We start from the raw sequence: 16,397 nt of genomic DNA, 5'->3' as shown, positions 1-16,397 counted from the left end.
AGATCTCATGGAGGCATGTCCACAGCTGAGGCTTCCTTCTTCTCTGATGACTCTAGTTCGCGTCAACTCGACACAAAACCAGCCAGTACAGTGTGTGTGTGTGTGTGTGTGTGTGTGCGCGCGCGTGTGTGTGTGTGTGTGTGTGTGTGTGTGTACACATGTGCATGCATGTGTGCACTCAAGTGTGTTATACATCACGGGCACACCTGAGTGTGCCTATTGGTGCACCTGTGGAGAAAGAGGTCTAAGTCAGCTGTCACCACACTTTGTTCTCTGGATTAGGGTTTCTCACTGGTCTTGGAGCTCTCATAGACTCTAAGCCCTGAGAGTCTCATGCCTGTCTCCCCGAGAGTGCTGGGTTAGCTACTCACAGTCATGCTCAGTATTTTACATGCATGTTGGTGCCTGAACATGTGCATAACAAGCACTTTAACCAATAATCCATCCCTCCTGCCTCCCATGTTAATATTTTAGACAACGTCTCTCCCTTAACCTAGAATTCACTGCTTTAGCTATAATAGCTAGCTGGTCAGCAAGCTCTCCGGAACCACCTCTGGACCCCACCTGTCCCCATCTTTGGGTTAAAAACACATGATTTGTACATGGAGATCCAAACTCAGGTCCTCGTAGTTGCGCAGCAAGCACTTTGCTGACTGAGTATCTCCCCACCCATCAACTATCACCTTTCCAAAAAGAATTCTACTCTATGAAGGGGTTCCTCTGGCTGTGCTTTGGGAAAACCTCTCCTTCCTGTCCTGCTTGGACAATGTCATGCAACCCAGAACAGGCCTGCACCACATCCTTAGCAAGCCTGCCTCACCATCAGTCGTACACTCACTTCGAATGTCTTTCCATTGTCAAACAAATGGGAACAAATGCTCTAGCCTCAGACAGGGTCCTCCACAGTCGTCCTTCCCCACTTCCCACCTCCTTTCCCATCAGGCCTTGCATTCTCCACAAACTCAACAGACTGAGTTCCTTTAAAACCCGGTCTTTGTGCCATTAAGACACGACTGCTCTCGGTGCCAGGAATATGTCTCTCTCTCATCTCTACCCCATTTTGTCCAACTGGTCAAAGCTCTCACCACTCATCATCCCAATTGGCCAGATGGGATCCTTCTGTTTCTTAATTAAGAATTTCATATAATGCATTTCAACCAACCCCATCACCACTCCCTGCTCACAACCAGCTCCCCTGTGCTCCCCAATTTTCAGTTCCAACTTTATGCACTCTATTTAAATTAAAGCCATTGAGTTTACTTAATGCTGTCTATATCCCCGTTGGCGTAGGGACATCCTATGAGGCACGGATACCCTCTCAGTAACCGAATCCTTAAAGAAAACTGACCCTCCCCACCCCTACCAGCCGGAATTACTCCTCAGTAAGGGCGGGACTCCATGAGCACCTTCCCCAGCCATGCTGGGATTTCGGCCAGCTTGCTCTTATGCAGGTCTTGTGCAGCAGTTGTGAGTTCATGTGTGTTTGTCTGGCAATACTGCTTCTCTGAAGATGTCAACTACCTCTGGCTATTAGAATCTTTGCATCCCCTTTTCCTCAATGATCCCTGAACTTTGGGAGGAAGGGGTATGACATAGATGCCACATTGAGAGCTGAACACCCCACAGTCTCTTACTCTCTGCAGGTTGACCAGTTGTATTAATGGCCACCTACCTATACAAAGCAGTGCCTCTGATCAGGGCTGAGAGATACACTAAGGATACGGACAAGACATAGAGAGCAGTTTATTACTATGCCATTGCACCCTTTTAAGGAGACTTTAACACCAAGTCTCCTTGTAATGCCAAGCATATTCTGCATTTTCATATAGCTAAAGGCTCTTCGTGTCTGTGCATGTGGGTAGATGTCTCATCTGCGTTAGTAGGAGGGGTGTCTACAGCCTATGGCCTTGAAGCCAGAGATCCTGCAAGCAAACTGCCTTGCAAGAAGTAGATGCCTTGTGACTTCCTGTTAACGACTGACCATGCCATGCTGTGTGGAGAATTGTTTAGGACTGTCTCCGTTACAGCTGGTCTGAGATACCCCATTTTCAGAAACATTGCACAAGCACTTACCCTCAAAAGCTGTATCCCCTTGTCTTTGAGACAACTGGGCCTAGTCAAACTTTTTGCCTTTTAAATATTTGAAAACCAGAAGTGTACGATCCTCTCCAATGTAGACCAAACATGAAGTGTGAGTCACTGAAATCTACTTGGATCCCCAGGATAGCTGTTAAAGCCAGACAAGGCAACCTCAACAGCAACCTGGGAAAACCCAAGTAACCCGGCAACCACATTCCAACTCTGACCAGGGCCAGAGGCACCTGTACTGGGAGCAGGAGGAAAGTAAAGGCAGAGTCCCATAGGATGAAACACACTAGTGCGTGGGTCAGACCACACACACAGGCCTTCACACACCTCTACGCACAGGGGCACAGCCAAGGCAGCAATGAACACTTACTTCGTTTCTCATCATCCAAGTTCAGCACCCATGGCAGAAGCACAAGGATTGTATTACTACTTTCAAATAAAATAATTATTTTTAATCATTTTACCGGTCAATTAATGAATCAATTTAATGATCATCTCAAGTTTGGAAAGTGGCTTTCAGAGTCACTTGGTCATTACCCCCACAACACACGCCACTATTTCCCTTGATCTGTCAGGCCTACCTCTCCTTTTACACTTTCCTCTTTTCATGACCTACGACACAGAAAACACACTACACAAAACACACACAAACACACAGACACACACACACACAAACACACACAGAGACACACACACATGCACATGCATACACACACGTTTTGTCTTACAGATCCCCATTTCCTGTGGAGTTAAAAGTCCCATGAGCAGGGAAGTAAGAGTTGAACTCAAGGTGAAAGCGGACTGGGGCAGAAACAGGGAGTCTTCACCAGAAAGCAGCTGCCTGACTGTCAAAGAGTCAATGCGGAGTCTCAGATATGGGGCTGGGCACCCGGTGGCAGCACTTGACCCTCACTTCTGACACAGTGGAATTTCCTAAGGCCATATGCTCAGCCAAGGGGATTCAAACCTGGGGAGCCACGCTAAGGAGCTGGCCAGCACAGCGGTTTTGTTTTGTTTTGTTTTGTTTTTTTACAATTAGACCCAAAGAAAATCGAATGTATGCCGTGGTCCAACCCACAGCATGGAATTATAGTAACAGCCACAAGTGGAAATGCTCAAGCAGCCAATAGGAGAGCAGATGAAGAAACTGAGATGGACAGACTGATGGAGGAGGAGTTGGCAAAAAGGAAGGATGGAGTGTGGCACACGCTGCAGCGTGGTTGAAACTCGAAGACATTGCGCTAGGCAAACGAACCAGAAGCCAGAGAGCATGAGGTACACAGGATAGGCGGAGTTACACAGAGAGAAACAAATGTCAGCAGACTAAGAGAAAGAGTAGGGCACAGGGAGATGCTGTCTGGAGGCTGCGGAGTTTTTATTAGACGCAAAGGAGACATTTCGGAATAGGGAGGAGTGCACAGCATTGTGAATATAGCCAATGCCACCGGTTACAGGCTTAAAGCAGCCCGTGTTACAGGACAGATCTTAAAAGATCACAGTAATCTGTCTCAGAGGCCTAGCGGTACAGATGCACATTAAAAGAAAAAACATTAAACCCATTTATGTGCTTTTCCATTTTTAATATTTTATTATTTAAATTTTTATACAACATATCTTGGTCATACTCTTTCCCTCTCCCTACTCTATCCAGATCCTCCCCTACCTCTCTACCTAGCAAACTTCTCCTCTCTCTCTCTCTCTCTCTCTCTCTCTCAAAACAAAAATGAAAATCAAAAATAAACAGCCCCAAAAACTCTCAATAAAAACATAAACTAAAAGGGCTGGAGAGATGGCTCAGTGGTTAAGGGCACTGACTGGTCTTCCAGAGGTCCTGAGTTCAATTCCCAGCAACCACATGGTGGCTCACAACCATCTGTAATGGGATCCGATGCCCTCTTCTGGTGCGTGTGAAGACAGCAACAGTGTACCCATATAAATAATAAATAAATCTAAAATTCAATTTAAAAATACATGAGTACATAAATCTTTAAACAAAACATAAACTAAGTCAAAATAAGAGCCAAACACACACACACACACACACACTCACACAAAGATACACACTCACACACAGATACACACACAAAGATACACACATACACACACACACACACACACACACACACACACACACACACACACCTGCTTTGCACTAGCCAATTACTCCTAGGCATGGGGCCTGCCCTGGAGTGTGGTTGATACAGCCAGAGACACTCCCTGGGAGCAATGGATTTTCCCTTTCCTAGCAGGTATAAATTGAAATAGTTTCTTGGTTAGAGGTTGAGTTAGTGACCATTTCCCTTTTCTGCTGGGATTTTGCCTGTTGATCCCGATCCCGCACCAAAATGACCTAGGAGTCCACTACCGACTTCATGTTTCTTTCTGTTGTCTAACACAGGTTATCGCAAACACTCCAATATATCTATGTACTCCCAAGTGTTATCTATGTGGATAACTCTACTTATAGGATTACTCTTGCTGTCAATAGACCATTAAAAGCCACAGAAGCAGGCATAAACTCTCGGGGGGCACTGGAGCAGAAAGGAAATGTGTACACCAGAGTCCAGGGTTTTCTTTTAAGATCAATGAAGCTGTTTGGGATAGTAGAGAGGACGTCAAAATTCTAAACACCCTAAAAGCTGCATTGGGTGAATATATGGTATGCCTTGTGAACTGTATCTTGACAAAGCTGCTATTTAAAAATAAATGCCCAGGCATAACGGCACATGTCTGCAATCCTAGCACTTGAAAGATATCGGCAGAAGGATCAGGAGCTTAAGGCTGGCCTCAGCTACATAGCAAGTCCATGCCTACCTGTCTCAAATAAACAAATCAATAAAATCAAGTAAATACATATAATATATGATGTTAGGGAGTTCATGATAAGGACGTGCAAATGCACCAATAGCCTACTAGAGAGTGGAGAGTGCCTGATTCCCCAGAAGGTCACCAAGAACTATCCAAGAACAGGCTAGAACAAGGTTACACTTCCACAGGCCTTAGAACCAATCCTAACTGAGCAAGAGGGCTCAAGGGGGCCTGGCAGAAACAGGGCTAAGTCATTAGCCAGCACATAGGCTGAAGAGAGGAGAGGCCAGAGAAAAGCCCCATAGCCCCTGAGAGAAGACCCAGCCTTCGGCTCTTGCTCCACAACATTTCCACAGAAGAAACAAAGCAAGTCTGAGAGCAGCTCGGTGAGGATCCAGATGTTTCTCCAAAGGCTTGCTTACCAGCCTTCAGCCACACAGAAATGTAGCAATCTTTTAGGAGGCGGGGCCCAGTGGGAAGATGTTAGGTCATTGGAAGCAAGCCCTTGAAGGGGATACTAGAACTCTAACCCCCTTCTTTTCTCCTCGCCATGAAGGAACATCTTTACTCCTACACATACTCCCGGCTATGATGTCCTCCTTCACCACAGGTTCCAAAGTCAACGGACCGTAGAGATGATAGACTTCTGAGACTCTGCCACAGAACAACCCTTCCCCCATGTAAGCTGATTATTGCAGACATTTTTTTAAGTGAGATCCGACAATGAAAAAGTAATAGAACAGTTTTCGTTTGTTCTACTTTTAAATTCCAACAGACGTAGTTTCAACCTCGTGGGAAACGTTGTATATGCCCACTTCATTATAAAGACAGTCGCCGTTACACAAGCACAACTGAGCAACACTCCAAGAATCGTACCTGGAACATGCCAGTGTTCAGTGACTATTAGGCAATACTCCTGGCCCATTGTACAATATGAAAAGGTTGATTGCCTCAGTACAAGGACCCCCCCCTTTACATAAAAATTAAAACAGGAATGGCTCTGCAGCTCCCAGGACCAAAGTCTAGAAGTACACTTTGCAAAGTAGATGCAAAAGGTTCCTACCATGCTCTTTGATGACGAGACTGTTCTTATTTTAGGAAATGAAAAGGTTAATCCTGCAACTTGAGATGGAACATCTAAGCCCTTCCTCCATTTAGTAAGTGTCTCTTTATCTACAAACAACCAGGACTTTCACCAATTAAAAAAAAAAAAAAAGAACTTGATCCATTTTTCTAAAAGCTAGGTGTATTTTTGAAGCAAAGATTCTTCTTTCCAGATGGTCTGTCCTTTTATACAGGACAATGATGAAGAGATCTGATGAACTCAGCATTGGAAAGAAGAACATAGCATTAAGTAGTCTCCAGTCCACTTTCGTCTGCACACAGCCTGGGCCTCTGAAGATGGGCCCCTTTGGCTTTGGACTTGAAACTGAAGGCAGGGAACCATGTGCTGTGTCCGTGAGATGGTGAAATGTCAGCTAGCCCCAGAAGGTAACCCCCAACCCCTGCACACCCCAGGTCCTGACTCCCCCAAGTTGAAATAACAGTACAGATGGAGCCTTAGCCCCAGCATCTTACTGAGAAGTCACCAATGGCACCGACAGTTGTCAAGAAGAGCTCTCAGTGTCAAATACCAGGTCTATCTTGACTGATTGGTTTTGGGTTTTGGTTTTTGGTTTTATTCACTTCTTCCTTGACTATTCAGGTAGAAGCCAGTCTGACTCAGACTCTTCTGTTTGATCTTATGTTTTCACCATTAAAGCTCTGGAGTACCGGAGGCCTCCAGTGACACTTGTGAAATGCTATCGACATTGTTTTGCTGTGCTGTTTTCTCAAACTCGGATACTCTACCCCTCCAACCCAAGAGAGCTTGGTGCAGAAGGGGAGTCCCCAAACAGAAACAGCTTTGAAGACACATCTACTAGGGAGGGGGCGAAAAATCATGAGTTTTGTGCTTCTGTGGACATGTATGGACTTTCACTCTGCAGTTTAAGGAGTTATTTTTAAGCCTTTCCAATGATGGATACCTCCCACCCCCTCTCAACTCCGTTCCTTAAAATCTAATGCCTCAGACATTAATTGAAGTCAGTACCTAAGTGGAGGCAGGAGATCCAAGAAGAGAGAAGGGTGGCGGTGCTCACTACACAAAGCCCAACCAGAAACCCTAAAACAGCACGGGTGCTCAGCCCACCCCCAGAGTGGTCTGGAAAAGGCAGGAAACGGAGCCTCATGACAAGTTTCTAGCAACATCCAGCCAAAATGACCCTTTTGGAGTCTCAAATGAAAATGGAAATTTTTCCTAAGGTTCCTTTATCCATCAAATACTGTGAACCGGGGCTGGGGATTTAGCTCAGTGGTAGAGCGCTTACCTAGGAAGCGCAAAGCCCTGGGTTCGGTCCCCAGCTCCGAAAAAAAGAACCAAAAAAAAATACTGTGAACCTAGAAAGTAAATTCTGAAGAGACAGCATATTTATTCCATGTTTGACCATCCCTTCTAAGAACATACATACAGAAATTCTAACTCCTGCTCCAGTGTGTATCCACACACAGACGCACAGACAGACTCACACATACATATGCACACATACATAGGCACACACAAGCACACAGCATAAGACCATCTAGTAGTTAAGGTATCGTGGAGATTTTGTAGGGTTTTGGAAGGATAGAGACTGGGGCAGGTTTTTGCCAGTCAACCTGTGCCCAAAGTCAACGTAACTATTCTTTCTGTGCCCTGGGGAAGAAGCAGTCTATTTTCAACCCTCCCTTGGCTCTCAGACGCCAAGGTCCAAGTCTCCCCTCTTATAGAACCTTAAGTCCATTCTTAAATTAAGTCCAAGTCCACAGGTAGTAACTGTATGCCCTGTGACCTTCCCCAAGCTCCCTGCACACAGCATGTTCAGCGGGGCCTCTTGTCCCTTTCTGTCATATTTGGGGAACCTGACTTTCTAAAGCAGCAGTCATTTCACAACTGCATACTCTGAGAGGTGACCCTCGTTCAGCCCCGTGTCACCCCACTGGGATCCGTCTCTCACATAACACACATTGGTAACTCAAGCAGAACCCTGGAACGTCCCCCAAAGCCCCATATTCATCAGGAAAAGGGGACAACCCAGAGTCAGTGCCACTTTGCTTGCTGCCATGACAAGTGACTACCTCTAAGAGTTTCCAAACTGTGGAAGCATCTCTGGCCTGCGGAGGCCTCCTGGTCTCATCTACAGGGAATCTTCAAGTTTGCCTAGGCACGGGCAGACCACAGCCAAGTCGTGATCAGCTCCACAGATCACCGTGTCTGTCCTGTTTTGCTATCTCTGCAAGAGCCTAGCTGAAGCCCGCACTGGGCTCTGGAATGGCACTGACAACATCTCATTTTCCCTGAGGGGGGTCTGTCACTTGTCCTGTCACTACTACTCATTTCATTCAGTACCTAACCTTGAGGAACAGTAAACAAGTGTTTACTAAATTACTTTAATGCTGACAGCCAGGACGCCAAGTGGCATTTCATTTAGCGGAATGTTTAGCTGCTAAGTACTTAGCGCCTGATATTTCACCAAACAATTCCCCACGCCTCTCTCTCTCTTTTTGATTCAGTTATGTTATCCTCTATGGTACCAACCATTAACTCAAGCCACAGAGAAGACAGACTCAAGAAGCAGACTAAACTCTGGCTATCTCGCTAATCAGTCTTTGTTTAATGTCTTAGCCAGGTTTCCCCAACAGGCCAGGAGCTTTCTTTGGTTTATTCTAGAAATAAACTCGTCTTCCCCATTCTTCAGGGGACAGTGAGAAAGAGCTGGAGTGGCTGGCTGCTGACCAGTAACTCCTATATGGCCCTCAGGCTGTGACACCAGGCTGGCAGGACTACTGTAAAAGGAAGAAAGCACCACCAGCCACTGTCACTCGTTCCTAGCTGGGTTCTTCGGTCCTCATAGAACCTACCATAATGACTCAAAAACTTGGGGCAACAGAGATCAGAAGACAGCGTCGGGAGTTGGAAAGTGGCAGTTGGTGGCAGAATGAACTTCAGTGACTTCCTGCCTTGGTCCCCTGGGCCTTCCTGTCACCACCTAGCAGGAGATGGCTGAGGCGGAAATCAATGGGAAACTGTGTCCGAAGCTCTTAGTCTTCCCCTTAGCAAAGTTAAGAAGTGCCTTCTTGCTGTGGAGCCGCTAATGGACTTTATAATCCCACAGGTCAGCATCTTCCAGTTACCTCAGACTCGTCTAGCTTGCGGACAGTGGGCCTGCTAGTTTTTGGACGCTCCCTTTCAAATCATGAAGGAAATCAGCGTGTGGCCATAGTGTGTTCAGCTACCCATCCGAAGGTTCCCTCAAGCCTCTGTGGGGGATGCTGTCTACAGCCCAGGTCAACAGAAGTGTGAGGTAAGGGCGTGCAATGTCCTCAAACAATCCAAAGGGGAAGATCCATCAGGGACTCGGGGAGTCCTTCATTCTGCAAGGCCTCCGGTGAACAGTGCCATGGAGACATATGGTGGTCTTTAAAGGTCCTCTGCAGCAGGGCCTGAAGGAACAGGCTCTCCATCTTCCAGTCTCTCCTCACCTCCGTAGCCCTGGAGCCCATGGCCTGACTCTTAAGCCCTGTAGCGCCACCTACTGGTGGAGGCAGAAGTCAGCCGTATTGATGGCCCTAAGAAGTCTGCTCTGCAAGACTGTCAATAGATGCATCCAGACCCCTGCAACCAGCCATACGCATACTACGAGGCAGAATGCAAAGACCAGCAAGGCCTGGAAACCCTCTGTTTGCTGTTCCCTCTGGCTCCTTTAGCATAGCCTATTCACAGACGAGCCCACCAAAAGCAGTTTTGAGTAGAAGAGGCGATCAAACAAATACTAAATCATTTCTGAGACTCTAAAAGATCGTCGGGGGTCAGGGGTACGGGCTCACCACTGTATTGACAAAGCACTGTTATCTTTGTTGCATCTACTCTTACAGAATAAGTCTCTACTTAATAGGGGATCTACACACACACACACACACACACACACACACACACCTTTGCCTAAAACCCAGAGTGGGGTGCACTAAGTCCTATGTGATCTGCTTCCAGAGGCTTCTCTAATTCTCTGTGTGTGCACACATTACGTGTGTTCTATGCAAATAAACAAGCATTGGTTCTCTTATACTGTGTTGGTATGTTGAAAAGCACCCAGCCATTCCCAGGAACAGCATTTGGATGCCGTAAATAAATAAATAAATAAATAAATAAATAAATAAATAAATACATACATACATACATACATACATACATACATGTATGGATACATACATGGATAGATAGATAGATGGATGCCTCCTTTCCCCAGCTTCCTCCCTGCAACTTGCACAGAAGGAGAAACTGATGTCAAACCTTCTTGTAAGCTTCAGAAGCGGAGGGGCAAGTCACGCAGCTCTCCGACAGGACCGTTCGAAAAAGAGTTAACTATGATCGTTGTATTATTACCGTATTTTAAATGATAATTGCTATTCTCTCGTATGGCTAAGTAGTTTAAAGAAAAGCACAGTGTGTTTCCCCCCTCCCCTCTGCCTTGTCTCCAGCCGATAGGGGACGTTCTGAGGTTTTCGTGTTAAACGGTTGACTATTAAGAAATTCACTTGCTAGCTGGAGCCTACACTGGATAATCAACCCAGAAAAGTAGAAGGCTGGCATAGGACCAGAGCTGACAGGGGAGCAGAAGTGAGGCACGGCTTGCAGATATAACCTCCAGCATGAAGCCTGAGGACAGAGCCCTTCCTTCCCTCAACTTCGGGCTTGTGTTCCATGGTGCTGGCCCCTCAGCTCACAAGCGCACGTACACTACTGCAAAGCTGTGAGAAGGAGGTGCACTCAGTCCTTGCAAGTCAGTCAGGAGAGAAGAAAACAGCCACCTGGCAACTTATTTGGTTCTCCGCTCTGATTGGTCACTGCTGCTGTTCTGAGGTCATCGCTTGGCTCCTCTTCTCCCTGCCTTCTGAAACTCTAGCCCCCAACTATGTTTCATCGCCCATGAGTTAGAAGCAAGCCAGCCACGTCTTTCTTGTAAATATTCACACTCCTCCAGGTCTGTCCTTCCCACCCCTGCCACCTTCCCCAACCCTCCTCAAAAGAAGCCTAGCCAATCAGAGGAGAGAAGGTGGGAGGCAGAGGGGGACAAGGACCCTGACGCTCTTTTACCTAAGAACCACGGCATCTAGGGATGGAGGCGAAAGTGCTCCTGTGAATTATGTAACCACTGCAGCTCTGAGGGAGAGTTACCATCCAGGTTCTATAGTGCCTGCTGGCTCGCTGCTGGAAAGGCAGAGTTCACTGCTGCCTCCTCTTCCCCTACAGCCTTCTCCAGAACCTGGAGGGCGACTGCTCCTGCATTTAATGCCTGCTCCCTGCCAGGGGCTGGGGGATGCTGTTGAGAAGAAAAGTGGCAAAAGAAGAGAAGCAGAGTAACAAAGTAAGCTAAGAAGGGCTTTAGCCTACACTACTAGGACACCTTGCCAACTATTGGGCATACCTGTTCTACAAAGATGTCTTGCCCTGGATCGAAACCACTGGGACAACACTGCTGGGTTCTCCTCCGCCAAGTTGCTTAGACTGAAGGCATGGGCAGAACCTGAAAAGGCTAGCCCACCCCCACTCTTCAAAAATACCACCCTTTCCTCCGTGTCTCAGCCTCTGCTCCTCCTAAACCATCCAGAGCCCCATCAGCCAGGAAAGGGACTTGAGGACAGATGAAGGATAGGGGTGGGTAATCCAGAGGCAGAGGCTGCCCTCATGACATAAGAGACCTAGTGCCCATGACCCTGGACAAGTCTTTCTTCTTAAGGAGGCCAAAACCCCAACGCTGCCACCCAAGACGGGAAGCAGAAAGACAGCTGGCCCCAAATCAGCTACCAGATGAAGTAAGGCCAGCTGTAAAGCCAGCTAGCTCCCCGGCAGCCTTGATCTGCAAAGGCAATGGCCCTGTCCCCAAATGGAGACAACAGAGTTAAAGGAGGAAGGGGCTGGGTGTCAATGGGGCCTGGAGACCACTTCCACAAGGCTGGCCTCTGGAGAGTCATTAAGAAGTACCCTGGCAAGGCAAGGAAGACACAATGCAAGGAAGAGCGATGGGGGCTGCTGAGGGGGAAAGAGAAAGGGAAGTTGGGGCTGAGCACCGGTAGAAAGGGCATCTTGGGACTGCAAGACACTTCGGTTTGATCACCTTAATCACTAAGCAATGTCAAAAATAATAACTTGTCGATGGGGACTGCGGAGGAGAGACAGAAAGTTTCCAAGAAGTGGGGAGTTACCCGAAAGCCATTCACCATGAGAGGGGAGCTGCTGACACTTGATGCCCAGGATGGAGATGCTTAGAGAACACTAAGTATGGAGCCTCAGAGCTAGTCACACCCTTTCATGATTCCCTGAAAACATGGAAAAGCAAAGCCCACACATCTCTGGGGCTTCTCACCGCTGCTTTCCCTCCTCAGGTGCGAGTCCACACTGGGGTGCGAACAGTAACACACCCGGTGTGGGCTCGCTCGGGGTCAATGGCAGTGGAGAGGTGGGCGGTGTTGAGAAGCCGAGGAGCGGAGAGCTGGGAGAGAGGAGGCGCGCTGAGACGCACAGCTGCAGCCCCCGCCCCCACCCCCACCCGCGACCCGGAGCGCACTGCCCGAGGAAGTGGCGTCGGGAAGAGTGGACACCGGGCAGCCTGGGGGTCCACCGGCGAGGGGCTGGTCTCCGTGGGGTGCGCGCGAGCGCGCGCGTTCCCTGCCGCGCCCCAGCAAAGCAAGGGACCCCAAGCAGCCGCTCCCCGTTCGCCGTGGCCAGACTGGCCAGCCGGCTTTCGAGGCAAAGGCGAGAAATCCAGGCAGCGCCGACACTTGGGGAACTTTCCCCCTCGCTCGGGATTTCATGGGAACCACATGCTCCGAAGAAGCCCGGCCGCGGAGGGGAGGGCGGAATTTTCGCTCCGGCTCGCACCGCGCTCGGCCGGCTCCCGCGGGCTCCGCGCGCGGCGTTGGCGCCCTCGCGCACGCGGCGCGGGCCGCTCCACCGGGACCCGCCGTGGGCAGCGCGGGCGAGCCGGGCGCGGCGCTGGGGTCCCGCTTACCTTGGTGGTTTTCCTCTGGAACGTACATCCTCGTGTTTTCATTGACCATTGGCCAAAAACTGCTTGGAAAGGAGAAGCCACAAAGAGGAAGAAATGCAGCAACAGCCGCGAGCGGCTCCGGATGGATCCCTCCTCCGAGGCCGGCGGCTCTCGCGCAAATCCAGGAAGCCGTGGATCCGCAGTGGTTCTTGCTCCCTTCGGGTGATTACCTGATCCCCATTATTGCACCAAACACCAAAAACTGCTGCTTTCCACTACCGCCTCCTTTCGTGAGATTGTAATGCATCCTCAGTACATCCGGGCCCCTTCCAAGAATTTAGCACCGCACCTCTGGCGGCTACACCATTTGAAAATAAAAATGATAATAATAATAAATGGAGAGGCAGAGCGAGAAGAGGCGCAAAGGCGAGGCGAGGGAGAGGCGGGCCCGCAGCGCCAGGGTGGACCCCGAGCCGCCAGGGGGGGCCCGAGGCGTCTCCGGCCCGCCCAGGGCGATCGCCGCGAGGCCCCAACCCGCGATCTTCGGCGACGGCAGCCGCGAACACCTGAGGCGAGCCCGCGGGAAGCGCCGCCGCCGCCGCCACCGCCGCCGCTCCAGGCCGCGCTGCGCCGAGCGCCGTTCTGGCAGGGAGCTGTTTCTGCAGAGGCAGCGAGAGGAGACACCGGGCGCGAGGCGCGGCGCGGCCTCCTCCCCTCCAGCCCCGCCGCGCCCGCGCCCGCCCCTGCCCGCGCCCGCCCGCCCGCCCGCCCGCCCGGCGCGCCGGAGCAGACGAGCTGAACGCTTCCAGATGTGGCGGCGGCGCGCGGCGGGGACCGGAGCCCGAGTGGAGCGGCGGCGCCACGCGAGAACCCCCTGGCTTCGCGACGGCTGGGAACGAGCTCGGAAGCGGACACACCTCCGGGAGCCGGGCTGCAAGACCCCCACCCTCCCGAGGCCCCGCGGCCACCGCGCGTCCCTGGGGGGGCTCCGCCACGCCAGCAAGGCCTGGGAGGGGAATCCCGGCAACACGGACTACAGTGTGCCCAACTCCCGGCCTCTTTCACATCGACAGAACGAAACAGCAAAATGAGCCGTGATTCTGTTGATCGATTACAATCAGAGCGGTTGTAGAAGTGACACATACAGGCGAGGATGGGCAGATGGGCGGGGAGGGAGCAAGAGCCCAAGAGGCGGAGCCTCGTGGGCAAGGCAGCGGTGGTGCCCAGATGTCTGAACAGATTAATACAGCCAGGTTTGCTCCCTCCTCAGGGTCAGGCGAGCACGTGTTCTGCCAGTGTCTCCTTACCTACTTCTCTTAATTATTTCTGCCACCCTGGCGGGGAGCTATGAAGCACTTCTCTCTGACTCTCGCCTTCACAGCATGGCACCTCCTGCACGCACGACCCTCTAGATGGGGCTGGTGAGCCCATTCTAGAAGGGCCTACCACTGGGAAACCTGATCTAGATATCAACCCTTAGACGACTTCACTCCCTGCCTCCAGGTTCCCTGAAAGACCCTATCATCTACGTGGCTTTAAGCAAGGGTGTCTGTCCGCTGCAAATCTCCAGTCTAGACCTACCTTCTGACCCATACGCCAGCCAAGCCGCCCTCTCCACTTGAGAATCAAACCTCATGTGTCCAGGCCTGCTCTTCACCCAGCCTTCCCCCTTCCCCCAGCTCAGCTGATTCTTCTCGTTGCTCCTGTAAGAACCCTGGAGTCATCTTGACTTGATCTGTGCCACCACCGCCTCACATCCGTGTATCACGGAATTCACCTCAGACAGAACGCAGAGAAGTGTAGCCTCTCCTTGCTTTGGCTGCCACCTCCCATGGCTGAGCCAGTGTTCTCCACCTGGAGCTCTGCAGTGGCTGGTTCTCTAGTCACCCTCCTCTCCTCAAATACCTTCTCTTCACAGCAGTTGGAACTATCTACTTCAAAGGGTGCTCTTCTAACCCAGGCCCTCCGGGTCTGTCATGTTAGTGAAAGCGACAATATCCTACAAGGACTGCAGGAACGGCTAGGTACGACGTCCATCACACACTTTCCTACGGCTGCCCCTTGCCGTCCCTCCAAGCACGCCAGAAACGGTCCCCTCACTTGCATACACACCCCGCACACACAAACCTCTTGTCCCCTGCACTTAGCCTTACCCTGTGTAAACACTGCAACCTGCCAATCCCAGCAGCAGTTCTCAGCTCCTCCTACTTTGGTTCTCTCTCTGTCTCTCTCAGTCTCCTCCCCCCCCCCCCCCCCCCCCCCCCTCTCTCTGCTCAAAGGCAGGTGTCCTGTTCGTCAGCAGTGTATAGAGCAGGGGCTGGTAGGTAGCAGGTACCCAGTACATCCATGCTTCAGCGAGTGAATGAATGAATCAATGAATGGCCCCAGAAGTTACAGGAGTACCATTCACTGCGTCATCTCCAAATGCCTCCCTGGCCACTGCTTGAGACCCAAAACCTTACCACTCCTCATTTTCCTCTGTGCAGTGGTTTGGGCACCAAGTTAAAAGCCAAGCCTCCCCCCAACACACACACACACACAAAGGTCTTAAATTCAATGGCGATCGAACTGTTTGCTGTTTCAGTTGCGGTTCTAAGGGGTGTGTCTTTACCACCCTGCCAACTCGCAGCCTCCAGTCTGAGAAAGAAAATTAGAAATTACACAGTCCCATTTGGGGAGCTTATTGGACTGTATCTCAAGGGCAAGTGTGGCTGATTGTATAAGCCAATAATAAAATTGGCTTGCGGTCCCACTGCGCCCTGTGGCACAAGACGAGTGACGGCTAGCGTCGTCACCTACTCCATGCCAGCCATGGAGCAATACTGTACAGGCATTGCCTCACTGACTCCACGCTTCTCCAGCACACGATAGGAATTATTGTCTCTGTTTTATAGATGGGAGAAAGGAAAAAGCATGCTCCATGGCCGGGGCACCCAACTGGGACTTCATCCAGGAGAGCCCGACGCCAAACTCATTTTCCTGTACTTATCTTGCTCTCTGCTGAGAGGATGACCAAGGGTGACATGGCAGGGGGTAGAGTTGCAAGAGCTGACTACAGAATACACTTCACAAAAAACGCTGTGGGGTTGAGAAACGAACCCTTGTGTACCAGGGTCACACGCGTTTGATTGACAGCCTAACTGTCCTGTAAGTGGGCAAATACTATCTCTGGGCTCTCCCATTTCGTTTTTCACTCCTCCTTCCAGCTGTTAGTGTGTTCTTTCCTTTCAAAGAAAAAAGTGTCTCCTAAGTATACAGTCTTCAAAGAACGCCCGTGTCCCACTTTCTAACTTTGGAAACCAGCCCTCGGTGTTGTTTGGCAAGATAATAAATCCTCCACCCACCAGAGACCATTTAGAATTGTGATGCGGGGATGTGGGAGTGGCATGGCTGGGGTGAGGTGGGAGTAGCCGTCTGCTTTTCTCCCTGAGAGCT

General features: G+C 50.2%; 1 protein-coding gene across 3 annotated transcripts in view; it reads right to left on the bottom strand.

The window, feature by feature from the left end:
- The window catches only part of Cacna1c (calcium voltage-gated channel subunit alpha1 C), a 608,098-nt gene that overhangs the window by 504,750 nt on the left and 86,951 nt on the right, over positions 1-16,397 (bottom strand). For 2 of the 3 annotated variants that reach the window (XM_032905803.1, XM_032905804.1), the window contains exon 1: positions 12,984-13,582. The exons of the other annotated variant lie outside the window; for it this stretch is intronic. In XM_032905803.1, coding sequence (XP_032761694.1) covers positions 12,984-13,032 — 49 coding nt within the window. In that variant the 5' untranslated portion in view covers positions 13,033-13,582. Of the gene's footprint in view, positions 1-12,983; positions 13,583-16,397 lie in introns of those variants that run through there. 3 annotated transcript variants of the gene reach the window in all.

Source organism: Rattus rattus, chromosome 6 (assembly GCF_011064425.1).
Source record: "Rattus rattus isolate New Zealand chromosome 6, Rrattus_CSIRO_v1, whole genome shotgun sequence".
Taxonomy (NCBI): Eukaryota; Metazoa; Chordata; class Mammalia; order Rodentia; family Muridae; genus Rattus; species Rattus rattus.
This window is presented reverse-complemented; position numbering and strand designations above follow the sequence as displayed.